The sequence below is a fragment of the Amblyomma americanum genome, chromosome 2, assembly GCF_052857255.1.
Source record: "Amblyomma americanum isolate KBUSLIRL-KWMA chromosome 2, ASM5285725v1, whole genome shotgun sequence".
In the NCBI taxonomy this organism is placed as follows: domain Eukaryota; kingdom Metazoa; phylum Arthropoda; class Arachnida; order Ixodida; family Ixodidae; genus Amblyomma; species Amblyomma americanum.
In genome coordinates, this window is record NC_135498.1 from 94,176,369 (window position 1) to 94,203,702 (window position 27,334).

Here is a 27,334-nt window from a genome sequence, read left to right on the forward strand (position 1 = left end):
ATGCCCACCGGTTAGTGAGCAAATTGCCCACTGTGGCAGGTGACACTTAAATTTATGATTGGTTGCTCGGGAAGAGCCGACCGCTAGGAGAACCCGCCATCCAAAGCAGTGGCGCACCGCTTAAATACTGCACCACTGTGCCAGGAGGGTGGTGAGGACACCCAGGGATGTATGAATGTAAACCAGAGAATGACCTTCTGCATATATGGGAATTAAACTAAACCACTATGCTATCGCGTCATACCTTTAAGGCGGAGCTTAAGTGTCCTCTCAAATTTTTTGTTTGCCTAAATAAGTCCATATAGTCGTTGGTGGTTAAGAAAGCACTGCCTCCTCTTAACAAGCAGGCTGCATATGAAAGACCGAGCTAGAATTCGGAGCAGATATTCCACTAGTTCTTTACGCACAATGCACGCGCACCTTCGCAGCTCTTCGCAACTCCGTGGGTCTGGAGCCCCTGCGCGACGTGCTGAGCAACCTGTCGGTGCGCTACTGGCCCCTGCTGGACGTGTACGGAGAGGAGTACAACGCGCCGCGCATCCTGCTGAGGCTGCTGCTGCGCCTGCGCCTCGACGTGTTCGTCTCGCTGCGCGTGCAGAGGAGCCTGCGGAACCGGTCGCACTTCGTGCTCAACGTAAGCGCCGCATGCCTTCTGCATCGGATGTTATACTAGAGATGCTCGTTGGAACGTCTGGTGAACGCAAAATACGCCGCGGTTAAGCAGTGGCGCTGCCAGCGCATGATCGTAGCCGACCGCAGTCGACCGTTGTTAACCGGCCACCCGAGAAGGGGCCGGCATACAAAAGAATAAGGCCAGTGGGCCCCGAGACTCCAAGCCCCTCACATCGTCCGTGCTTTCTTCGAACGTGCCAACAAACATACATGTACACCCGATGTGCATTGTTGCACGGATATCGCCTAACGAAGACGCAAAAAGAGAAAGGGCGATGACGACCCGCCTGGTGGTTCTGGACGTTGCACTAGAGGGCGGCTGCGTCGCCAAGATTTTACGTCACTTCACGCGCCTTGCCCTCGTACCCTTTCAGGGCTTATCGCATTAGTCAGCAGTTGTGGCTGGAGATAAGGATACGTACCGCATTTTAGGCCTTTTTTTACGAAGTCATTGGTACATATGTGTACCTCTTTTATTTACAAAACAAATGAACGAAACGGGCTTAAAGTGGTATCATTCAATTTGTAGAGTCAGTCTGAGTGTAATCTTGCTGAGATTACACATACATGAACCTACACGAGATGAAATATATACGGAAAAACAGCGAGGTTTACCGCGGGGGTGTCGCAGATCGACAGCCCCCGGTTCGGGCTGCCCGAGGGCCTGCTGCGCTTCGAGTACGCGGCCAAGGCGTCGGTGCTGGACCACTACCACGACTTCATCGTTCTCGTGGCGCGCTTCTTCCGCACCGATGTGCGCCTCTCCACCGTCGGCAGGGAGATCGTCGAGTTCGAGGAGAACCTCGCCATGGTGCGTCGACGTCACTTCAACGACTCCGATTGCCTCTCGGGGCACCAACGTCCTGATGCGCGAGAGTGCCATTTGCGAATGTGGTCACGCTTGCAGCGAGGCACTGACATTCAAATGTCGTCTTACTAAAGTCTTTACAGTAAGAGAGCAACGCACGACAGCTCGAGGGAATCCTGTTACAAACACTGCATTCGAACGTGTCTGCTGCTGTACTATTCTCTGTCGTGAAAGTATACAATTATTACGCTATCATGATTCTCGACGGTGGCAGCGAAATGCCGGCCGAATGCGAGCTTGGCTCACCGGGGTGAAGTGCTCGAACGACTCGGCTGGTTGCTCGCAGACTGTCGAGGCGGTCTACAGCGAGAAGTCCTTCCTGTGGAGCGGAGTCGTCACTGAGCACGCGGCCTTGAACGATACAGTCATGGTAAGTATATGTCCTAATGCTCGGGCACACCATCATGGAAGCTCTCATTAGTCTACGCGTTCCTGATATGCGCTGTAACGTAAGGAAATGTGTGTCGTGTCAAATGTTTTCACTTCAATCTTGTGGGCAAATCGGTTCGAATGTGAAAAAAACACGTCCTGTTGACGCTTTTAACTTATCGATCTTCAATTTTCATTTCGCACAAGTGTTTTTGCGAGGCTACAAGAGCCCGACCAAAATTTGGTTGAGGAAGCGTACATAAACATGGCCATAAACCTGTTATCTGCGCTAGTTTTTGTGGAATTCACAAGAAATATCTATACGTAAATTGCACGTTAGTGATGACGGTATAAGAGAGAATATACACAGTGCTGTTCGTTCTTAATATAATAATACTTGTTTTTCTCTGCAGAAAGATAGAGAAGATAGAATGAAAGAGAGGAAGAAAAGAGCGGTAAAGAATTTTTATTTGTGCGTGCGATTTTACTGGAACGTGTGCACACGGCACTCCGTATGCACATTCACTTTGTAGCCACTTACATAGACGCTGAGCGGCTGGCACTTTGAAAACACGAAGTATCGAACAATGGTTAATTTGCGGCTATATACTATATTCACAAGCCATTGCGATATTTTGACTTCGCAGACGCCGTTCACTGAGATCATCGCCAAGGTGACAGAGCGTGTGACCGGCGGGCACCGGGCCGCCCCGGAGGTGGTGCTGTGGAGCAAGGAGTACCTGCAGTACTTGTCGCACCTGTTCCACCAGCCCGTAATCTGGTGCGAACAGCGTATCTGCTTATTATGCTCCAAGGCGTATGCTCACTTCAATACATGCCTATTGGGGTTCACAGATGCCGCAGAAGGAATGCAGGCGCGGAGAGCTTTGCTAGAAAACACAGGATCGTTATCACAGCCTCAGGCGAAGTACATACAAATGAGAGTAGATAATATTATGAATGGAATCGTGTGGGCCGGACTTAAAGAACACTTTATTCCACAATTGCGCCATTAGGCACAGAATAAAATATAAAGAGAGGGGGGGGGGGCTACTACCTAGGACTCAAGATCCTGTGTAGAGTTGTCTAGAGTCAACTGATTGTCAGGTACACCATCAAATTGCAAGAGCTGCAATTATCAATTTGTCGATGGTATATCTTCGCGCAGTGGCCATATCGGCAGCCAGCGATTAGTAATATCGAAGGTATATACACTCCTAAAGCGAATAGTAACGCTAAGAATCCGTGACTGTCGCCGTTGTTCCTGAAGGCGGCACCTGATCAACTACATGACATGGCGCGTCATACTCGAGCTGGGTCCGTACACGAGTCAGCTGTTCCTGGACATCCGGCAGGAGTTCCTGCGCCGCATCGGGCTCGCCTCGAACGCGCCTCGGGCCGAGCACTGCTTGCACGACCTGCTCGCCACGCTGCCACACGCTGTCGGGTGGCTGCTGCGAAACGAGTCCACGTCGCTGCGCAGCGCCCAGGTTGGTCCCCTTGGAAGCCCACAGGTGGCATGCATGCGACGGCGCTAATCTTGAGGTTTTGTGCCCGAGGACAGAAGTTCAGTCGAGATTAGAAATAATTCAGAGAGATGTAGGAAGATTATCCCTAGGTGCCCACGCCCCCTTCCCCCCCCCCCCCCCCAAAAAAAAAAGAATAGAGGCAAAGGGCATATGGGCTGTGTATCGTTCGAAGCACGAGAAGCTCAGAGTAAAATATTATGTAAAGGACGCCTGAGGAAATTGGACGATAACAGGTGTCCAGCTAAGGTGTTCAAATACCTAGGAAAAGGACTAGGAAATCAGCCAGTAAGTATGCAGGAAAAAGTGCAGAGAAATATAAACAGCATTAAGCGACAGGTAAAAATCGCGGCAGGTAAAACTGAATGAATTCAATGGAAAAGAAGCATAGTGTAGAGCTATATCGAAACTGGAAAATGCAGATCAGGAAGGACTCGCTCCATGATAACTAGAGACAGCGCCCTGCTATTTGAAGCAAGATCAGGGTATCTTAGAACGCGCAGCTAGAAAAATAAAAAAAAATGAAGGTGATCCGTGTGCTGTGTACTAATAAAGCTGTAGAATTGAACACCTCATACTCATATGTGATGCCAGCCACCCGAATGTCGATTAAGGCACAGTCATTCTTCATGAGGCACTAGGGTTCAGAGATAACAAAGGTCATGTAAATAAATCTGCGGTGGAAATTAGCAGAAAGCGATCGAAAGATTGATGGCTCAAAAGCAGCGAGGTGACATTAGGTTAGAAGTGTAGAACTAAAAGCACATTTAACGAAAATGGCGAATTTTAAGACAATTTCATAGCACAATTAAATAGCAAAAAAATAAAGAAAAACAGCATGGCGGTAACTGCCACCATCTAGTTTCAAAGGTCCATCCATCCACCCACTCATCCATCCATTCATCCACACCCATCCAACCACCCATCCGTCCGTCCGTCCGTATATACTTTGGCATAAAGGATGACACCATCTATATCATAGCCGATACTCCTGAGTACACCAGGAACACGCGGGAAAATGTGACACGTCGTGAGCAAAGTGGAACTTTTCGCCCGTGGAAGCAGATGTGGAAGCAAGAGCTATCCTGCTCGCCCTCTGCATTCCAAGTAAAAAAAATGTGGTGTTTCTAGCTCCAACTTACACTTGCACTGATAATGGATCGGCCATGCATCAAGCTACACGGGACGTTGCTCCGGCGAGGAAACACCTAAGGACAGCAGGTCGTCAGAAATTTTTACGCTTGCCAGGAATGCTTGTAATGTTACCTTTCCTCCTCATCGATGCCCTCCTGTTTCTTCTTTCTCTTTTCCAGAAACAAGTGGAGCGAATGTGTGAGGAACTGAAGGCCACGATGGCCCACAACCTGGACTACAACGAGTGGATGACTCTCTCCACGAGGCAGCACGCCATATCCAAGGTGCCCCCCCCCCCCCCCCCCGCAGTGTGTGGTGCTCAATGAAATCAACCCACACATCCGCTGCTGATATTTCAGATTAAAGTTATTTAACATTCATGTATTATGCAGGCGGCGCAGACAAAAAGTTGAAAGTCTTTGTCCTGATGGGAGTGTGTGCGCCTTTTAAATTTTCATATATGATAATGAAAAGACCAGATTGGCAACAACAGGCAAACCTAGATATGTAACCTTATACAATGGTAATAAGGAGATGCAGGTATACGGAATGAAATATAACGCTAGCAGTGGGATACGAAGACAATCATAATTGTTACAAAAGCACAAGAGCGAAGTGAGAAACTAGAACAATGTGAGTTTAACAAGCACGGCAATGAATAGGATAATAACTGAGTTCCATAATATGTGCGTGCGTGTGGTACGAACCAGGTGTCATTATGATGGTTGTGTTATTTTTTGTGCGTGTTTAGACAAGTTGGATAGGTGCTCAAGAAACTGACTTCCTCGGTTATTTTCTGTAAGGTATATAACAAACATAGCCACCGCACGTAAGGTTCAGCACAGTACACGCCGCAAATATGAATGAAGTTCTCTTTGATTAACTTCTCGCGTTTATTCATTCTGCTCTATTTTCTCTGGTACTTTTTCTCTTTCTAAAGAGGGTTGCACGGGCAGTAAACATGAGACAAAACACAAGAAAATCTCTTGCAAACCAAAGCTCACTTTTCGGTGGCAGCGTTAGAGCGAACGTTCCGAGGAAGAGCCCTGTGCGTTGTCACAGTGATTCAAGATTGGTCGAGAGGGTTGGGACGTCAGACGTCGAGCTGGGGAATGAAAACGACATAAGCTCGAGTTAAATTATGACTGTCATTATGATATAAAAAGATGTAAAGTAAATTAATTACGCTGAAAACAATGAGGTAATTGGTTGGGAATCGAACCCACGACATTTGGGTTGCGAGTCGAACATGCTACTTCTAGGCGATTGAGAAACGTTCGCTCTACTTTGTTAAAGGAAGACCTTGTGTCTCCTTTGGTGCATCACGTGGTCTAGTATGTCTACTGATTTATGCTAATCAGTGTGCAATTACAAAGAGGTACTAATTTAGAAATAAGTAGCGAATAACCATTTACGCTGTCCCATCATACCGTTAAGGCGGAGCGTAAGTGTCCTAATTTTTCTCGTCAGTGACATGCTTCGACTCGCGAACCAGTCATAGCCTATAGTTCTCAAGGTTTTAACCGCACTGCACTGCGACGTAATTAAATCCGCCCAGCACGAGAGCACAGGGCAGTGCATTTACTGTTCCTCAATACCTCGACTGGGGAGTGAACTATTTTTTCTTCAATTCAGACATCCCAAAACATGGAAGACGTTACGTGTGTATTGCAGCCATGTTGTATCACACTGTATGCTTTCTATTCCTTGACATCGTGACATATTTTTTAATTCTTTCTCCTTCACGTGGGAAGCGCGCAGTTCTCGAGACCATATATGAGCAGGCATACGCAGAACTAGAAACGTTGCGTTTTGTTGGTATAGAAAAAGTTAAAGCTGATGACCTTGAGGCATAATTCGCAATGAGTATCTATCTCGTCACGTACTGCCGATTTGCGCCTTGTTGTCGTAGCATGTATACTACAATTTATAGAGTCTTCCTCTCTTCTCGTGTTGGGCACTACGATAGTTTTCATAGCCCTCCAACGTCTAATGATGTTAGCAAGGCGAAATTTATATTTTTCCAAATTTATATTTTTCGCGCATGATTTTGGAGTTTATATAACGCAACTCTTGGTCAGCGCAATGTTTGAGCTTGAGTCGGAGTCATGGTGCCATGTCCCGCAAGACACGCCACTGCCGTTGCGGCAGCAGACGCGGCCCAGCGCCGCTCCTCTTATCCGCTACGTATCCAGACAACGGTTCCCTTTGAGGGAGGATATACTACAGATTTATCGGTATAAAAACTGTTTCTGCCGCACTTTCCGCGTGCAGGTGCAACGCATCAAGTTCGTTGTCGGCGAACAGAACGAGGCGCTGGTGGAAGACGTGAGTTATGCACGATGACTGCTTTCGTTGTTTGTAAATATTTTACGAAGATATATATGCGACTTTCTCTGATGAAAACGGCATTGCCGTAGGAACCTTTTAGAGTCTGAGATTTCGGGTAAGCGAGGAAGTGGTGCGCAGTTGGGCGATGTTGGGTGGACCTATTTGTACAACGCATTTTCCGGAACTTCTTTCCTGTCATAAAAATGTTGGGCCAGTTTTGTTCCCCTCAGAAAATTCCTGGCTCGAAAAAGAGAGATGGGAAGGGCGGTCGCTTCCCTCCCCCTCTCTCACATTTACTCCTGCCGTTGGGCGAGAAATGAAGTCTTTTTCAGAACCTTACGCGACAAGCAGAGTAGACGTTTATTTAACGAATAGTTCCTCCTATGTTCGCCACAGTTAAAGGCGCTAATCTTTGGTAATTTCGGTATACTACTCTTGTGCACGTACTTTAACCGAAACCATTGCGTCTTTATTCTAGGTAATGTCGATTGAGCTGCCATTTGTAAGTATGAGTGCCGTTTTATTTTGCATGCAGACTATATACGCTTGTCGTCTTCTCTTCTCCTTTAATTCAGTTAGGTTCATGGAGTAAATCAAAATGCACTCGCGCTTTGCTACTCTTTGAGCGTTTATGTCTATCCAGACTAAGAAGTAGCGTTTAAAACAAGCCCGAACAGAATGGCCTCTAGTTGGTTGGCTGGGACTTCTGTTTGGCTTTTGCAAGTATCAGTGTGGTCGTCCAGTTGTTTTGTGACAATGCTCGAACGTTATACCATTAAAAACTAACCGACAGTGCTTCTTAACCAGATAATGTTCTTGAGAAACTTAGATTCCGGTAAATCAGTCAACATGAAATCTCAATCTTTGCCCTCGGTTTTTATTTCCCGACTGTCTAAAACTTCAGAAGCATTTAAGCCATACCCGACACCGTCGGTACATGCTTTAGTTCGACAAAGCTGTCGTGGACCATGCAAATGCCAAAAAAAAACCAACGGCGACCCAAGCTCCATTCAGTTCAAGAGGCGTGTTTCGTCATTATATTTTTAATTCTTTTTCTCTGATACCGGAGCTGGCGATAACAGCCCTGTCGTTATAGGCGATTGTGGAGCAGCAGACTAACGAATCGAGAAGAGAATCTGCGCTACACACTATACGTCCGGTCCCCAAGAGGAGCTCTGACGCCTAGAACCCATGGCGCCATCCCCCGGCGCTGCGTCGATGTGGAGGACTCGCTAGACGCGCATTTGAGGCAGCGGCACTAAAACAGTGCACTCGGAATAATACAACGATTCCATTCTATCTCGTTTATTTTTTGGTTCTTCGGCGCTGCACAAGGCACCACGACACTGTTATTTCTGCCGGCACCAACCGGCCGGAGCAGTTAATGATGACTGCGGAATAGAGTCGGGCGAAGACAATTACCGTAGCGTCCGTGTTCGCGTGAGAAAGGAAGAAAACGGCATCGGGGTGGATGTATATCTGTGCCGCTGGGGCTGCCTGCTTTTCGCTGCAGACCGAGTACCAGGACACGTACGTCATCCTCGTCGTCAAGCTCATGGTTTCCGAGGCAGAGCGCGAGTGGCAAAAGCTCACGTGGAATCGGCCCGAGTTCATCAAGTGAGTGCTCGGCCGAGGACAACCGCGAGTCCGGTGTTCCACGAAAAAAGAATGCGCCGCCCTTGAATATGAAGCCGGGAGGAGCGTTTTGACCAGCGCACGTCACGAACCACTATGACAAACTATTGCAGGCCTGAACGTCCATTTATGACAAGTAGAAGACACTGAACAGGTTCCACGGAAGGTTAACGGCGGAGCTCGATTTTTTTCGCACTGTTTTATGGCCACAGAGGTACGGAGGGGATTAGTCTCATTTTTTAGGCCTCAGTTATGCGTCAGTAATAATCAAAGGGACAGTCTAATGTCGGAGACAAGTAACAAATGCCGACATATGCTTGCCGCATGGAGGCAATAACCAGGGCAGAACTCACGGTTTAGGCAGGAGTTTCTAGTTTGCAAAGAAAGTCAGGTAGTACGTGTGAGTGGATGGTGGCGCTACGCTGTGGTCTGTCGTTGAGGCTGACATGGTAGACACCTGGAGTGAAAATACTGCGTTGCATGATTACGCCCCAGAGCCATCACCGCCAGCAACAACTTGACTACGCCCATTACAGGACAAAGACCTTTTCAATATCTCTCCAATTCACCATGTCCTATGCCAGAATCGGCCACCTTATCCCGCAAACTTCCTAATCTCATCCACTCACCTAACCTTCTGTCGCCCTCTGTTACGCTTGCCTTCTCTTGGAATCCATCCAGTTACTCTTAAGGACCAGCGGTTATTTTGCCTTCGCAGTACATGTCCTGCCCAAGTCCATTTCGTCCTCTTGATTTCGACTAGGATGTCATTAACCCGGGTTTGTTCCCTCACCCACTCTGCCCACTTCCTGTCCCTTAACGTTACGCCTATCATTTTCGTTTCCATAGCTCGCTGCGTCGACCTGAACATAAGGTGAACCCTTTTCGTAAGCCTACACGTTTCTGACCCATAGGCGAACACCTGTGAGATACAGCTGTCTTATACTTTTCTCTTACCCAGAGATATTGTTAACTGCCATTCATGATCTGAGAGATCCTGCTAAATGCCCTGCACTTCATTCTTATTCTTCTAGTTATTTCGCTTGGCTGCGAAACTTGAAAAAAGCTTAGAGTATTTCTATGAAGTCTGTTTCATAACGACAGCGCCCGAAATACACCTTCTGATACTGATTTGTTTTAGTATGAGTTCTGAATGCATTGTGAGGGCAATTATAAGTTGTGCAACATAAAAAAATTTATTCCACATACTTAAAAACAATCTTTCACAGGGGAAAAAGAAATTACGATGAAGGAATCAAACGACGTCTTCTAAACTGCTTACCTGCATTCTTATGTTACAATGCAAAGAGGTGGTGCCATATGGTTCCTGAGAGTTAAAAAAATTACATTGTGCATCCTTCTCCACTAATAAATGAGGTCTTATCTACTCGTAAAAAATGTATAATGCCCACTGTATAGTTTTTGTTTTTTGGGGGGGAACGACGCTTCACATATCCGCACAATAAATGGTAAATCTACCCTGCGCACGAAAACTTGGTAAAGTGCTGGTTAATTCATAAATTACACAGTATGTGCGCTATCATTTCAAACGTCTTTTAGCACGTAAGCTGGGATGACCGTACATAACGAGGAATCTGTCAACCTTCTCTTGAGTTCTTGACAACTATGTGAGAATTAAAAACATTCATGGTATTTTCTGTGAGCGCAGGTTGGAGATACACTTTCGCTTTAGCAAAGAGTGATGTGAATTGGGAACAAGCGCACTGATTTAGCCTATATTTGTTCATTTCAGCGATGTGCCATACTCCTCGCTACAAGTTAATTACGACCCGATATACAACACAGTGAGTAAGTGAACTTCCGTTTTTGCCCACTGCTGGAATGCATGGCGCCACCGTTCCAGGCTCTGAGGCATGTATACCTAGCGTAACTCCTTGCGTGTACCTACATAGTCCGTTGTCTTACGCGCGAGATCTGTAAGCGGCGTTAGGTCTAATAAGCTTTGGGCTTCAAGTAGAAAAAAGGCAACTTCGGTCTCAACCTCTTGTATGATTTCATAAGACTCAAGGTAAACGTTATTTCTCTCTCTGCCTGCCATAATAATAAAACATTTGCAATTACAGAAACGATTCATATGATTATTTTTGTGAGTGATTTGTTGAGTTGGACATAAGAAAATATAAGAAAACCTTACATATGTAAAGATGACCATGGGAGTTGGTTCCAGCGGGATGGTTATCGCTGCGAGTATGTCTGTACACGAAGTGTCTGTCCTTGCTGGCGTTATACTGATCTTACCCATGTTGTAATCTTTGTGAACGCTAACGATGATAAAAATATGTTTACTGTGTTGTGCCTCAATCTCTAACCTAAGCTGCTCTGTATCGGCTTGTTCATTTACTAGAGTTTGTTGCAGAGATAATGATGTAGAATAGCCTTACTCGCCTCATGCCTTGCTGGCAGTGACTGAGAGATAAACATCAGGACTTTCACACACTCTGAATCACGCGTTGAAATTGAAGTTGGTTTTGGGGAAAGGAAATGGCGCAGTATCTTCCTCGCGTCTCGACTGACACCTGAACAGAGCCGTAAAGGAAGGGATAAAGCAGGGACTGAACGAAGAAAGATGTGCCATAATGGAGGGCTCCGGAATAATTTCGACTACCTGGGGATCTTTATAAAGAGCACTTACATCGGACAGCGAACAGGCGCCTTTGCGTTCCGCCTCCATCGAAATGCGGCCGCCGCGGTCGGGTTCGAACCCGGGAACTCCGGATCAGTAGCCGAGCGCCTTAACCACTGAGCCACCGCGGAGGGTAAATCACGTGTTCTAAGAGAGAAAATTTTCGAAAGAAAATTTTCGAGACCTGTTTGCAGGAACGTTGATGTGATCGTTTTACTAGCTCCATCGTAATGCTGTCGATAAGAATCACAAGGAATGCTACCACCTTTTTGTATTCGGTTGTTCGCGGTAGGTAGCCGTAATTCAGATCCAAACTGTACGTGTCTTCAATAAGACAAATAGAGCATGACGGTTAGCTGTTTTTGTTTGTTTGGAAGTAACTAGAAAAATAAGAATGGGGTGGAGCGCCTACGGCAGGTTCTCTCAGATCATGAATGGCAGTTTACCAGTATCCCTGAAGAGAAAAGTGTACAACAGTTGTATACTACCAGTACTCACCTACGGTGCAGAAGCGTGGAGGCTAACGAAAAGGGTTCAGTTTCAGTTAAGAACAAGACAGCGAGCCATGGAAAGAAAAATGACAGGTGTAACGTTAAGGGACCGGAAGCGGACAGAGTGGGGGAGGGAACAAACGCACGTTAATGACATCCTAGTCGAAATCAAGAGGAAGAAATGGGCTTGCGCGGGGCATGTAATGCGAAAGCAAAATAACCGGTGGTCTTTAAGGGTAACGGAGTGGATTCCAAGAGAAAGTAAGCGTAGCAGGGGGTGGCAGAAGGTTAGGTGGGCGGATGAGATTAAGAAGTTTGCAGGAAAAGGGTAGATGCAGCTGGCAAAGGGCAGGGTTAATTGGAGAGATATGGGAGACGCCTTTGCCCTGCAGTGGGAGTTGTCAGGCTGATGAGGATATAAAAACTGCCCAAGATTACGCCATCAGGATCTCAGCACGCGTGACTATTAGCCGCGTATTATACGCATTAATAAAACAGTGATGTTTAAACTACTCTGTGCAGCTCTGTACATTCCCCGTTCTGCTTCCTCTTTCTGCTTCTTGCTATGAAGTTGTTCCGGGAGCAATGCTGGAGCCACCTCTATACACGGATGGCCTAAGTCCGTAAGTCGCCTGCACATCGTCTGTATACCACAAAAAATTACCCCCATTCATGTACTAAACAGTTTAGAGCTGCTAACCGGTTTCAGTAGGTCTAGTAGGCAGCGTTACAGCATTCTGCAAAAAATCACACATGAAAGCAATTTTTTTCTCTTTTACGAAGGTAAAACCGTGCGAATGAAGAATAAATGTAAACTAGAACTGAAAGAAAAGACAGTTCTCCTCAGCAGCACAACTATATAAAAACACTTCTCTAGCGCCTGCTAACCAGTGGTTGTCCGTGATATATGTATGTGTATGCGTAACGCCGAATAAACTTCAACCATCATGTACACGTCCTTCGTAGAGCATGTGGGTCGCGTCAGGAAAGCTGGAATTATCATGGAGAACTATTAACTTCCATACGGAAAGCAGTTGAAGTGTTCTTGTATAAATTATCATTGACAGGCTTCTGTGCAGCTGTGCAGGGGCCACCGAAACATTAATCAAGTTGGCGGGCACTGGGCAGGCGTTCAAAACCATCGGATATATATACGGAAGAATAAGTGAAGCGTTGGTTGGCACGCGTCTCTGTGTCAGGAGCGGCCCTGTGGCACGCTTTTCATTGAGGAAGCTTAATAACAGGACAGCTTAACGCAAATCTAAAGAGTGCACATTCAGAAGCTGTGGCTTGCCGCCTGAATTGTACAAACCGAATTTTCCACGGCAATAAATTTTGTAAGCTGTGCGGAGTATAAGAGCTTGAACCACATGGTGATCTAAAATAGGAAACTGCCCAGGGAACGAACAACCAAGAAACCAAGCGGCAAATAAAGAAAGACGAGACACCAAGAGAAAAACAAACTCAGCCTTGAGGGTATGACGTGATAGCATTAATGTGTCTCCTCACTGACATGTGATCATATCTGGAAATCACTTCCCAGACACGGACACTGTTCTTTCTTTTACCATTACATAACGATTAACCTACCCTTAAGAGTACAATGCTATAGGATTACAGATACCTCCCGCACAAGTACTCTTCCGCCTAGGTTCTGCCTACCAACCCACATTTACGGAACTTGGCCAATCTATGAGTGATACTGTTTAATGAGTACTAACAGTCAATCAGCATTATATAATCGTGTCATTCATGCTCCTGTTATTACCCCTATTTATGTAATCCCCCCCTCACACAATACTCCATGCTTGGAGCCTGTGAGGCAACGTGAATAAATAAATAAATAAAAATATTCATAAATCGCGGGGAGTCCTCATACCACTTCCGGCGTAGTGGTGCAATGGTTCGGCGTTGCGCCATTGTCCCGGCGGGCAGATGTTTCAAACAGAGCCGCCAGTGGGGTTTGTGCGACCCAGGTTGCTCCTCCCGAGCAACCTCTCGCGACCAATCATTAATTTAATCATTAATTGGGCAGTTTGCTCTCAATCCATATCATATCACATGAGGTGTAGTGCCATGGTGGGCAGGTGGCAGCTCAATTTAATTAAATTGAGTTGATTTCATTGCACCCAGGACGGTTTGCACGTTGCTTACACCTCGATGGGCATGTTGCAATGCCGTCCCAAGGTCACGTGACCTATAGGTGGGCCATATGCATTTCTCGACACGCCGACCTCGACGGGGTTGCCGCTGATTGGGAGCCTTAACGCTCTTGCGTTAAAAGAAACTACCTACCAAGTCGTGCACGAGAAGTGTTTTTCCTTAACAAGGGAAAATAAATATCGTTACATATTGTCGGCAGGTTCTTTCAGTCGCAAAGAACGCTTTGGCGTTTCGTAGCAGGTCTATTTACCGTCGACAATGATTTCTCTAGCTTAATCTCTCGCGCGAAGCAAAACATCAGCACACCTCCCGGCGCTAACTCGATAGGATAGGTTTATCATGACTGCTCGTTGTCGGAGATCACCATATGGAATAAATCATGAGGTTATTTCAAGTTTTAACTGAAACCCGGCGCCGTACTGTATAGGGATTCATTTGTTTGGTCCTCTGGCAATGGCCACTGTTGTTCGGTGACGCAGCTGCAGCTTTCAAGCGTCCGACTAGAATATTGGCTCACTGGCTAGAACATCTCGCAACCGATGGTTAACCGACGCGTGCGGCAAGTGGCGAAGGCTATCGTCGACGTGGAGACCCGCCGCCTTGTGCTTTGTGTGGCTGGCCACTTTCTGTTCTCCTCCAATCCTGTCGTCACAAGGATGTCAGTCCAAATGAAATGGAAAATGGATAGTCATTTCAAATAGATACTTATAGAGTACGACCCATGGAAGCTATTTGGAGGCTGCAGCTGGCGTCAGGTAACCAGGCACAGAATTCCTAAACCTCTATGCGAGCGGAAAAAACTCCATGATTGTTGGCTTATGCCTAGGCTCTCGCTTGTTCGGTCGTTATATTCGCTTAGCGTACCGGTTTCCGACAACCGCTAATAACTCCCCCATGCGTGGTTAGCAGCTTCCGAAAATGGAAATACGGTCGGAAAAACGTATTCGTGGCCCTTTTGCGTTCGCACTCAAAAACGGATTTTTGATTTCCACTTTTTTTTCTTTTTTTCTGCGCAGGGCACTCAACTTCGGCTCTCTTGGATTCCTAATTGCTTCTAAGATGATGAGCTCTCTTATATTCGAAGGCAAGTGGTGGTTTTCTGATATTTCTAGCCTGCGAAAAAGTACTTAGGAACAACCAATACTGGGAAAGAAAATAATTGTCTAGCAAGAAAGAAAGACCCGTGCAGATACACCTATATCTACCATTCAATAATAGGTGGCCAACTAAAAAAAACGAAAAGTCGTCGCACTCTTTTTGACTGCTCTTCTCTTCGTGAAAACGATCCCCACTGGGTGTCCGCACTCTGCGAACCTTTTGCATCCACTCTCACTCCGAACACAGGCAGTGGAGCTTTTAATTTATGTACTCACACACGCGACACGCAGATATGCGCTGCGATAACTTATATTTGTTCAGTGCGGTGTGACGTCACGTTTAAGCCATCGCGGATGTGCTCTCTGATTGGCTGCAGTAACGTCACGTCCCGATTCCACAAAGGGCAATACAGGTGCTTACCGCTATGTAATGTATACTGTCATAAGTGAGAGAAGAAACTAGTGTAGAGGGACATACAGGATGAGGCGCTGTCTTGGACAGTGAATGTAGTGTGCACGACAGACAACAGCTGTACTGAAAAATAGCGGAGATGCAAAAGTACTCAAAGGACTGGGCTAAACATGAAAATAATCCGGGACCAGCAAGCACTGAGTGAAGCACATGGAGATATCTCTAGCAAGAAATTGAAACCAATGGTAAACGCACTTGTACCTTTCCTATTAACTGTCAGTAAGCGGTGGACCTGGGGTTCGTGACAGGTGATTTTTATTGGTACGATGAGAGTCACCAAATCGTTCACGGCATGTCTGATGACATCTTCGTGTAGAAACTGTACAATGACCAGCCGGCGCAGAGTTTAATTTACACTAAACGATGCTTCAAATCCAAGAAAAGGCTGAGAGTACTGCTGGCTTTGCTGATTTCGTCATCCACAGGAAGCATCTCTCACCCAGTGCACATCAAAAAACGAAGGGGACAAGACTTTAGGCCCTAACAGAGATTTTCTTTTGGCGCGTTGCGGTTCAGTTCGGGGGCCAGGTTTTAAGGGGGGGGGGGGGGGGAGGCCACGATTTCTCTGGTCTTTTGGGAAGACATTTGGGATGCATGCGCCGATTAATCAAATTTTCTGCGATTTCGGCGTAACAAAACATCGGGAACAAATATCTGTATAGGTATCGTGCTACCCACAACATCTTATCAACAGTTACATGAAACTAATCGTGAATAGAATGATTTCGCAGTAGTTATATTAGTCATTCATTCCTGAGTACTTCCTGGCGTCTGCAATTCGATATCGTTTGAGTGGGGAATTAACATATTAGTTATGTGAATGCTTCTTGCTCTTATTGGCTCGCCCCTCTGCCCTTCTAAAGGCGCCCAAAACGCACTGATCTACATTCACTAGCACTACCGCATAGCTTCCCAAAGACATTATTGAAATGCGTTGCACGTGTATTTTTTTCTCCCTTCTTTATGCTTCCTCTTCCGCAAGTGTAGGTCGTTGCTTCGACCAGAACGGCACCTACATGTGCTGGTGGGACTCGTCCACAATACGCAACTACAGTGACACGGTGGAGTCGTGTTACAACAGCCTCTTCAAACCTGTGAATAAGGTAAGCCCATCCTATGGAGAGAGAGAGAGAGGCGTTGAGGTCAGCTAAGAGAGGAGCCGATGTCCAGAAGTACAACGCATTCGTATGTACGACCACATAGAAACACGCAGAGCCTCCGCACTCTTCAGGACAGAAAATATTAGATTAATGAGTCAATATATCATTAGAACATTTCATCACCAGCATTTAAGTGCATAACTTTTTTGAAGGTGAGCGATCTTGTATGGGAACACGGATCGAGAACATTTAGCTTCAGTTTTTTTCTGCATCCAAACATTTTAAACTACTTCAAGTCGCTTCTACCATGCCGGAAGCACAAGAAACATACACTCGCCAAAGAAAAATATTTAACACATGACGTTTCGAGACCCGTACGGGTCCCTTGTTCACAATGAGGATGGGCGGAATGGGCCGCTACTTATAAGCAGACTTGACTGCACAGTGAGTGGGCGTAGATATCGGGAGATTTCCTCTCGTCCTGTTGATAGCATTCTTGGTCGTCTGTATGTAAAATGATTCGAGAAGTAATCGTGAAGATAAGGTTTCTTCGTGTCCAAGATTGTGGCGTTCTCCCAGTCAATGGTGTGCTGCATCATTTGGGCATGCTCTGCAAGTGCGTTGGAGGAAGTGCGACCTTTCTTGACGTCATTCTTGTGTTCCCTTATTCTTCTTTCAAAATCGCCTGACTCGCCAATGTATGATGCATCGCAATCCTTGCAGGGGATCTTGTATACAACGCCGGGGTAACATGTGCGCTCTAGGCGGTCCTTCACGTGACACAGCTGCTGTTCCAGCTTGCTGGACGGTACGTGCGCAATTCGAACGCCATTTTTGGCAAGTATTCGCGCCAGAGCCTCACTTGTACTCCGGTAATACGGGACAGTCGCGCGTTTCTGTTGCCCAACAAACTGGGGCTGAGCAGGTTCCTTACAGCGGCGTTCTTGATTGTTTAGCATCTGACGGGGGTAGCCATTATTTTCAAGGTCGACGCGAACTTTCTGCTGCTCGGAAGAGAGAAGGCCAGGACTAGAACATAGACGACCAGCTCGCTTGAACAGAGCGGACACGACGGAGCGTTTGTGGCCTATGGGATGGGCAGATTTAAAATCGAGGTATTTGCCGGTATGTGTGGGCTTTCGGTATACGGTAGTGGCGAGCCCATCGGGAGTGCGGAGAACGAGAACATCGAGAAAAGCAATACTTCCGGCGGCTTCTTCTTCCATTGTGAACTGAACTGTTGGTTGAAAAGAGTTGAGGTGGTCCAAAAAAGGTTTGGCATCCTTGCGCTGAATTACGCAGAAGCAATCGTCCACATATCGTAAAAACAGTTTCGGACGAGTATGAAACGATTGTAGTGCCGAACTTTCAATACACTCCAGCGCGAGGTTGGCACAGGTTACGGACACAGATGCACCCATGGCCGTACCAAACACCTGCTTGTAATATACGTTGCTGAACACGAAATATGTGTTCTCAAGACAGAAGCTTAAGAGGCGGCACAGATCAACTGCTTCAAAAGGCGTACGGGATGGAAGTGATGGGTCTTCTTCCAGTGCCGTTTCACAGCATTAAACAGCGAAGTTTACTGGAACGCATGTGAACATCGATTTCACATCGAACGAGACCATGATGTCTTCGTTGTCAACCGCCACGGCCTTGAGTTTAGCAACGAAATCAGCGTAATATTTCACGTATGTCGGCGTACGTCCAACAAGAGGTCCAATAACCTGGTGCAAATACTTGGATAGGTTATACAATGGGGAACGCGTGAAGTCAACTATCGGCCTGAGTAGTATGTCCCGTTTATGAATTTTAGGTAAGCCGTAAATAGCTGGTGCTGAGCCGTTATTACACAATAGCTGGTAGTAAAGGTACTTTTTCGCAGGAGGAACAAATCTGAAAACATACGTTAGTAGTGTTTGAAGCTCTGTTTGTATTTTCTTCGTGGGATCTCGGCTAAGCTTGGCGTAGGTGACCGCATCTTCGAGGAGTTCGGACATCTTTGAAAGGTACTGAGTGCGGTCTAATACCACGGTTGCGTTTCCTTTGTCAGCCGGAAGGACTACTATCTTTTCGTTGCTCTTGAGTCTCTTTAGGGCATGCTTCTCGGACATGGGTAAAGTGTCGGTTTTAGCAGACGGCTTTAAAAGCGCTCCAAAAGCACGTGAGCGTGCTATTGGCTGACAAAGGAGACGCAACCGTGGTATTAGACCGCACTCAGTATCTTTCAAAGATGTCCGAACTCCTCGAAGATGCGGCCACCTACGCCAAGCTTAGCCGGGATCCTACGAAGAAAATACAAACAGGGCTTTAAAAACTACTAACGGATGTTTTCAGATTTGTTCCTCCTGCGAAAAAGTACCTTTACTACCAGCTATTGTGTCTTAACGGCTTAGCTCCGCTATTTACGGCTTACCTAAAATTCATAAACCGGACATACCACTCAGGCCGATAGTTGACTTCACGCGTTCCCCATTGTATAACCTATCCAAGTATCTGCACCAGGTTATTGGACCTCTTGTTGGACGTACGCCGACATACGTGGAAGATTACGCTGATTTCGTTGCTAAACTCAAGGCCGTGGCGGTTGACAACGAAGACATCATGGTCTCGTTCGATGTGAAATCGATGTTCACATGCGTTCCAGTAAACTTCGCTGTTGAATGCTGTGAAAGGGCACTGGAAGAAGACCCATCACTTCCATCCCGTACGCCTTTTGAAGCAGTTGATCTGTGCCGCCTCTTAAGCTTCTGTCTTGAGAACACATATTTCGTGTTCAGCAACGTATATTACAAGCCGGTGTTTGGTACGGCCATGCGTGCATCTGTGTCCGTAACCTGTGCCAACCTCGCGCTGGAGTGTATTGAAAGTTCGGCCCTACAATCGTTTCATACTCGTCCGAAACTGTTTTTACGATATGTGGACGATTGCTTCTGCGTAATTCAGCGCAAGATGCCAAACCTCTTTTGGACCACCTCAACTCTTTTCAACCAACAGTTCAGTTCACAATGGAAGAAGAAGCCGCCGGAAGTATTGCTTTTCTCGATGTTCTCGTTCTCCGCACTCCCGATGAGCTCGCCACTACCGTATACCGAAAGCCCACACATACCGGCAAGTACCTCGATTTTAAATCTGCCCATCCCATAGGCCACAAACGCTCCGTCGTGTCCGCTCTGTTCAAGCGAGCTGGTCGTCTATGTTCTAGTCCTGGCCTTCTCTCTTCCGAGCAGCATCGCGTCGACCTTGAAAATAATGGCTACCCCCGTCAGATGCTAAACAATCAAGAACACCGCTGTAAGGAACCTGCTCAGCCCCAGTTTGTTGGGCAACAGAAACGCGCGACTGTCCCGTATTCCTGGGGTACAAGTGAGGCTCTGGCGCGAAGATTTGCCACATACGGCGTTCGAATTGCGCACGTACCGTCCAGTAAGCTGAAACAGCAGCTGTGTCACGTGAAGGACCGCCTAGAGCGCACATGTTACCCCGGCGTTGTATACAAGATCCCCTGCAAGGATTGCGATGCATCATACATTGGCGAGTCAGGCGATTTTGAAAGAAGAATAAGGGAACACAAGAATGACGTCAAGAAAGGTCGCACTTCCTCCAACGCACTTGCAGAGCATGCCCAAATGATGCAGCACACCATTGACTGGGAGAACGCCACAATCTTGGACACGAAGAAACCTTTATCTTCACGATTACTTCTCGAATCATTTTACATACAGACGACCAAGAATGCTATCAACAGGACGAGAGGAAATCTCCCCGATATCTACGCCCGCTCACTGTGCAGTCAAGTCTGCTTATAAGTAGCGGCCCATTCCGCCCATCCTCATTGTGAACAAGGGACCCGTACGGGTCTCGAAACGTCATGTGTTAAATATTTTTCTTTGGCGAGTGTATGTTTCTTGTGCTTCCAATATGCTTCCCCCTCGCCAGACAGGATTCTGTCGATCCCTTGATTATCTTGTACCATGCCGTTTGTTTTTGGCAATACATGCCAGCATCATGCCAGTACATGGTCCATAAAACCGGGAAACTCATTTGTGGCAGTCCCGTATAACAACAGATCGCCAAACAACTGGAGATGATCACTGCCAGGCTCTTGTCCTGATGTTTTCTTTCAACAATGAGCAATCTACTTCAACACGCAGCGTCACGTTTCTCTGGCTTGCTCAGTGAGTCGCATCGTATGAAGAAGAAAAGGTTTAAGCTGTCTCTTCAATCATTTTAAAAGGAGAGCACTTACTGTTCCCACTGCAGACTGAAATCAACACATTCCGCAAGGAGGTGGTTACGAGCATGGCTGCAGTCGGCCTGGCTTACAAGGTGAGGCTCGAAACGCTTCCAATGTGGTCACAGAGTGGTTACTGCAGTCCGGAGAGCAGAGAGACGGCGAAAATAGTTTCTAAACAAAACCCTTCATATTGGGTGACTTGCGCCCACAAAAAACTGAATCACTCGGCGGCGGCGTAGCAACAACCGTGCTCGGCGTTCGTCGAACCGAATGGACGCCGCTCCCGGCCGTGCTCAGTTTACAGCTGATAGTGAACTTTCGAGATAAAGCGTGCAAAGTTACTAGAACATTCTGGAACAACGTAGAATCGGCACACACCCCCCCCCCCCCCCCCCCCGGCTGCGAGCAATCGAGATAAATCTAGTCGCGTCTTGCATCACAAATACAGCGATAAAGCCGCGTGTCGGCACCTTTGAAGAATGAATAAACAAACAGTACGAAGGTTCGCGGCAATATGTTACCGGTTTTCGTGTTTAAAGAGGGCATGTTTGCTTAAATAATGAGGGCGTCCACTGTTACAACAATCTAGACATGGAATACAGAGCATCGAATGTAGTTTGTGGTAAACTGCTAGCGCTTAGCAGCTTGTCTTGACTGTAAGTGTGGAATAATAAGAAAAAAAAACTCACAGAATGGTTGCGACAGTGCAACGTGATGTTCAGCGATAGCTGTTTAGGCTTTTAGTTTTGGGGATATAATTCCTGGCGCAGTGGTGTAGTCCTCAAGTGATGCAACCCTGCACTGGCAGGCGGCTGTTCCAAACAGAGCCACCCGTAGGCTTATGCGACCCAGGTTGACGGTGACATAAGGTCACGTGACGTTAATGTCACGTGATATAATGTCAAGTGATCGTGATATTAACGCACCCAACGATTACGCCGACGGTGACGCGCAAGTCAGGGACGGGCGCCTAACAGCTATCGCTGTAAATGTCTGGGAAACAGTGCTACCAAACTGCGCCTGCAGTGTGCACAGGTCTCCAAATAGGTTTTAGGGATTTAGCAACTGTGCGATCCAGGTGTCCACTCTTTCTTTCCTTGATAACTTCCTGATGCCTTTGTGGCAAAGAGTGCAAACCTTCGCGGCCGGCGTAGAATGTCGTAGCCTTAACCTCAATCTGCGTTCACTTTCCCGTAGATGAGAACGTCCTCCAGTGAGTGGGTTTTGCTGGTATGAGACCCGTGTATTCACATTTGACCGAGGTGTACTTGGCTCATATGGAGTAGCGCTCTCATGGGGTGGCGGTCACTGTCTTTTTCTTCGCATTAAAGGGGATTGCCTGGGGGTTCTTTTCGCTAAGTTTTAAATCATCATCTGTATGAGTAGGCTTCTACAATGCAGTTCCTGAAGGATCCCTGGTCGACTCGGGCACATATAGTCTTATATTTCACCCTCGTATACAGCCTAACGTAGAGGCGTCCACATTTATGCGCCAAGTTTCCGTTACTTTTCCCAAGCGTTCATCATCATCATCATCTTCATCATCGGCCTGACTTCGCCCACTGCATGGCAAAGGCCTCTCCCATGTCTCTCCAATTAACCCTGTCCTTTGCCAGCTGCATCCACCCTTTGCCTGCAAACTTCTTAATCTCATCCGCCCACCTAAACTTCTGCCATCCCCTGCTACGCTTACTTTCTCTTGGAATCCACTCCGTTACCCTTAAGTACCAGCGGTTATCTTGCCTTCGCATTACATGCCCTGCCCAAGCCTATTTCTTTCTCTTGATTTTGACTAGGATGTCATTAACCCGCGTTTGTTCCCTCACCCACTCTGCCCGCTTCCGGTCTATTAACATTGCACCTATCATTTTCCTTTCCATGGCTCGCTGCGTTGTCCTTAACTTAAGCTGAACTTTTTCGTTAGCCTCCACGTTTCTGCCCCGTAGGTGAGTACCGGTAAGATAAAGCTGTTGTACACTTTTCTCTTGAGGGAAATTGGTAAACTGCCACTCATGATCTGCGAGAACTTGCCATATGCACTCCACCCCATTCTTATCCTTCTAGTTATCTCCCTCTCATGATCCGGATCAGCTTTCACTACCTGCCCTATGTAGAGGTATTCCGTCACAACTTCCAGGCTCTCGCTGCCAATTGTGAACTGTTGTTCCCTTGCTAGACTGTTGAACATTACCTTGGTTTTCTGCATGTTAATTTTTAGATCCATCGTTTTGCTCTGCCTGTCTAACTCATTGATCATGATTTGCAGTTCACCTCCTGTGTGACTCAGCAAGGCTATGTCATCAGCGAATCGCAGATTATTTAGGTGTTCTCCAGTTATTCTTATTCCCAACTGTTCCCAATTCCGGCCTCGGAATACGTCCTGTAAACAGGCGGTGAATAGCATTGGCGAGATCGTGTCTCTCTGCCTGACGCCCTTCCTTATTGGAATTTTATTGCTGACATTATGGAGGACTATAGTAGCTGTGCAGTTGGTGTATATATCTTCTAATATTTTGACATAAGGCTCTTCTACCCCTTGATTACGCAATGCCTGTATGGCTGCTGAGGTTTCCACTGAGTCGAATGCTTTCTCGTAATCAATGAAAGCTATATATAGAGGTTGGTTATATTCTGCGCATTTCTCTATCACCTGATTGATAGTGTGAATATGATCTATTGTAGAATATCCTTTACGAAAGCCTGCCTGATCATTAGGTTGATTAAAGTCTAAGGTTGCGCTGACTCTATTAGCGATTACCTTAGTAAATACTTTGTAGGCAACGGAAAGTAAGCTGATCGGCCTGTAATTTTTCAAGTCCTTGGCGTCTCCTTTCTTATGAATTAAGATAATGTTTGCATTCTTCCAAGCTTATGGTACAGTCGAGGTCATAAGGCATTGCGTATACAGGGTGGCTAGTTTTTCTAGCACGATGTCCCCCCCATCCTTCAGCAGATCTGCTGTTACCTGATCCTCCCCAGCTGCTTCTCCCCATTTCATGCTCCTAAAGCTTTCTTTACTTATCTTTCGTTACTGGCGGGATGACGCATTGGTGTGCACTGCTGTCTTTCTCATTAACGCTTTGATTACATTGGCTACTGTACAGGTCTGTGTAGAACTCTTCGGCTGCGTTAACTATCTTATCCATATTGCTAATGGCATTGCCCTGCTTGTCTCTTAATGCATGCATCTGGTTTTTACCTATTCCTAGTTTCCTCTTTAGTGCTTTTAGGCTACCTCAGTTCTTTAGAGTATGCTCGACTCTCACCCTATTAAACTTCCTTTTGTCGGCTACCTTGCGCTTACTTATTAACTTTGATAGCTCTATTAGTTCTATTCTGTCGATAGGGTTAGACGCCCTCATGCTTTGGCGCTTCTTAATCAGATCGTTCGTCACCTGAGATAGCTTTCCGGCATCCTGTCGAACTGTCCTACCACCTACTTCTACTGCGCACTCCGTAATTATTGATGTCAGATTATCGTTAATTGTATGAACATCAATATTGTCTTCCTCAGTCAAAGCCACATATCTGTTTTGCAGTGCTATCCTAAACTCTTGTACTTTCCCTCTTACGGCTAACTCGTTAAGGGTCTTCTTCTTCGCTAGCTTCTTCCGTTCCCTCTTCAAGTCTAAGCTAATTCTAGACCTTACCATTCTGTGGTCGCTACAACGCACCTTTCCGAGGACGGCCACATCCTGAATGATGCCAGGTTTAGCGCACAGTATGAAGTCGATTTCATTTTTAGTCTCACCATTGGGGCTCTTCCAGGTCCACTTCCTGTCTCCTCGTTTGCGGAAGAAGGTATTCATGATCCGTAAATTATTTCTATCCGCGAGTTCGACTAATAACTCTCCCCTGCTATTTCTAGAGCCTATCCCATAGTCACCTACCCCGTGGTCGTTAGCCTGCTTCTTGCCCACCTTCGCATTGAAGTCGCCCATCAGTACAGTGTACTGTGATTTTACTTTATGCATTGCCAATTCTACGTCCTCATAGAAACTTTCAACGGTCTGGTCATCATGGCTGGATGCGGTTCCATAGGCCTGCACCACTTTCAGCTTGTACCTCCTATTCAGCCTAGTTACTATAGCTGCTACCCTCTCGTTAATACTATAGAACTCCTCTACGTTGCCAGCTATATCCTTATTAATGAGGAATCCCACACCTAGTTCTCGTCTATCCTTTAATTCGCGATAGCACAGTGTGTGTCCGTCTTTAGTACTGTATGCGCCTCACCTGTCCATCTAACTTCGCTAAGCCCTATCACATCTCATTTAATTTAACGCCGCCGTGAGGGCCCGCTTGAGGTTCTTCAGCCCGTACCTAAGCACGTGTGCGTTTCCGCCTATATTGAAATAAACTCGCCATGCAGGGAATCCAACCCGCGAACCGTGCGCAGCACTCACCTGAGCACGGTCAGCGCGTATGTTTCGTTCGTTCAAAGCGCGGTTGGGAGCGCTGCAGTACGATAGAGCGTCAGCGAAGTCACTTTTTTTTGTTCATGTTTCGTTGGGTTTCCTAAAATGCTGGAAAAGAGGACCAAGTAAAAAGTACGTTGCCTTGAAAGTGTTTAAAAATTTGCATAATTCATATTTAACTAAGCCGAATATAAAAAATACTGTTAGCAGCGCATCATGGCTCCAAACAATTAGTCGTTGGTTTCACCCGGCTGCGATCTGCCGCCTTATTTAAAGCCTTGGCTAAAGTTACGTGAAACGCTCTCGTATGCTTTCGCTCTATCTCAGTATTGGAGCTGAATGCCGACTTCTCCGCGTCTGTTCCCAGGGATTTCGTCTCTTCATGAGAAAGTTCGAGGAAGAATTTGAGCACAGCGGCCTGAAAAACTTGGACCTTACGCAGAACCAGCTGTTTTTTATTTCGTTCGCAATGGTTTGTACCTCGCATTCTTCCTTCCATGTTCCCAGAACACTTCTTAACAGCACCGCGGCTTCGTTGACCTGAATTCGAATGGCGCACTGCGCGCTGCTCTGTACAGTAAGCGGGGGCGATAACGACCTGAAAAACTTTTCCTTCGGCAGACGTGGTGTGAGAGTGTGCCCAGCCGACTGCGAGAAATTGTGAACCTCGTGACGTCACTTCCGGACCCACAATACAGGTAGGAAACCTGACCCCCTCTACACCTGCGCCGAATTCTCAGCCACACAAATTTTAGTGTGAAACCTTTCTATTGAGATGCGACAGACCAAAAGCTTCGCAGCTGTATCAGCGTTTGTGTAATAGAGAATCACTATCTTTTTTGGAGAATATCCCGCTCACAAGGTTTGGCTCGAAGCTCCGCTCGAATAGCGCAATCCGGAGCTTCAGATTTGTGGAAGCCAAGATCTCCCTTCCTCATAACTTCAGAACTTGAACGCGCTAACGGTGCCACCATACACCTGCTTTTCCTGGTCTAGCAGTAGGACCGGTGCCCTGGTAACGATTTAAATGGATGGTGCATGTCATAAGGCATACGTAGCATCTTCTCCATGCATACTCTACAATTCTGGACAATAGCATTTTGAAGTGGTAGCTTCACTACTAGAGGTAACGGGCTGAGATCGCTGTGTACTTCACATGACCTTCAAGGCTCAGCCGATGTCAAGCCTTCCGTTTATAAGTTTGGAGAACCAGTGATTAGTCAGTGATCAGACCAATGATCAAGCCATTGCAATTGCTACCTTAAAATTTGTTTTCAACATTTTTATCTGAGAATGTTGGACATGCATCCCGCAGCAGGCGAAGGCGTGAGACGTGCTAGCTCAAGGTCTGCAATACCCGCAGCTCGACCAAGAAGAAAATATCTTGAATGCAACAAGAAACTGAGGATTCCTAACGTGCTTGTCCACGCTTCGCGGAATGTGCGGAGAAGCGGAGGAAATAAGGTAGTGAGCCACTTGAGTTACAGGGAGAACTCATAAAACAAAGGCCACCTCTCTTTGCTTGGTACTAATCCCATGGTGATTTCTTTTGTCACCTGGCAGGGTGGAAATTGCGCTGACCCACTTTGACAAGTTCGGCAAGTACTTCGCCTGCAACGACAATCTCGTCATTTATCAAGACAAGAAGTGCAGCATCATATGAGCGCCCGGTCGCTAGCTCTCGGAATTCAGCGACCTGCTGTTGCTGTATACATGAACTGATCACACTGCACCACTATATATCAACTTGGCAAACAGAAAAAGAAAAGAGAATTCATACAGCGTTTCATTGTCAACTGAACGAACCTGGCCGCTTGGTTGTGATTCCTGTATAGTAATTTCAAGCTTTCATCTGTCTCCGCACTTGGCAATGATCACGTCGTCCGAGGTCAGTTTGTACAGCGACCTCGGTAAGACTCGCTTCGTTCTCGTGTTGTTGTGGAAGAAGTGATTTCTGACCTTTATAAAAAAAACAACCAAAATACTTCAGATGAAGCGTCTAGTCCAGTAGGTGCCACATACGTGGCCACCAACAAGGAACGACCACGGGCTGCTGAAGTTTTCAGTAGGTCAGCCCTTGAGTCAGAGAGATCGGTGTGAAGATGAGGTGAGTATTGATCCTGCATTGCTAGAACAGTTGCCATTCTCCTGTTTGATCTGGAAAAAGCGTTTGA

At 46.6% G+C, this 27,334-nt stretch overlaps 1 protein-coding gene across 1 annotated transcript; it reads left to right on the plus strand.

Annotated features, from left to right (window-relative positions):
• On the plus strand, positions 1 to 26,885 carry LOC144119898 (membrane metallo-endopeptidase-like 1). Its single transcript, XM_077652408.1, has 17 exons — positions 1 to 10; positions 429 to 634; positions 1,304 to 1,483; positions 1,827 to 1,910; positions 2,557 to 2,690; positions 3,180 to 3,399; positions 4,749 to 4,853; positions 6,844 to 6,897; positions 8,414 to 8,517; positions 10,289 to 10,344; positions 12,242 to 12,293; positions 14,850 to 14,917; positions 16,390 to 16,505; positions 20,769 to 20,834; positions 25,528 to 25,632; positions 25,782 to 25,858; positions 26,724 to 26,885. Exons 1-17 carry the CDS (start codon positions 1 to 3, stop codon positions 26,821 to 26,823), a joined length of 1,737 nt encoding a protein of 578 aa, XP_077508534.1. The 3' UTR covers positions 26,824 to 26,885.
• The last annotated feature ends 449 nt before the right edge of the window (positions 26,886 to 27,334 follow it).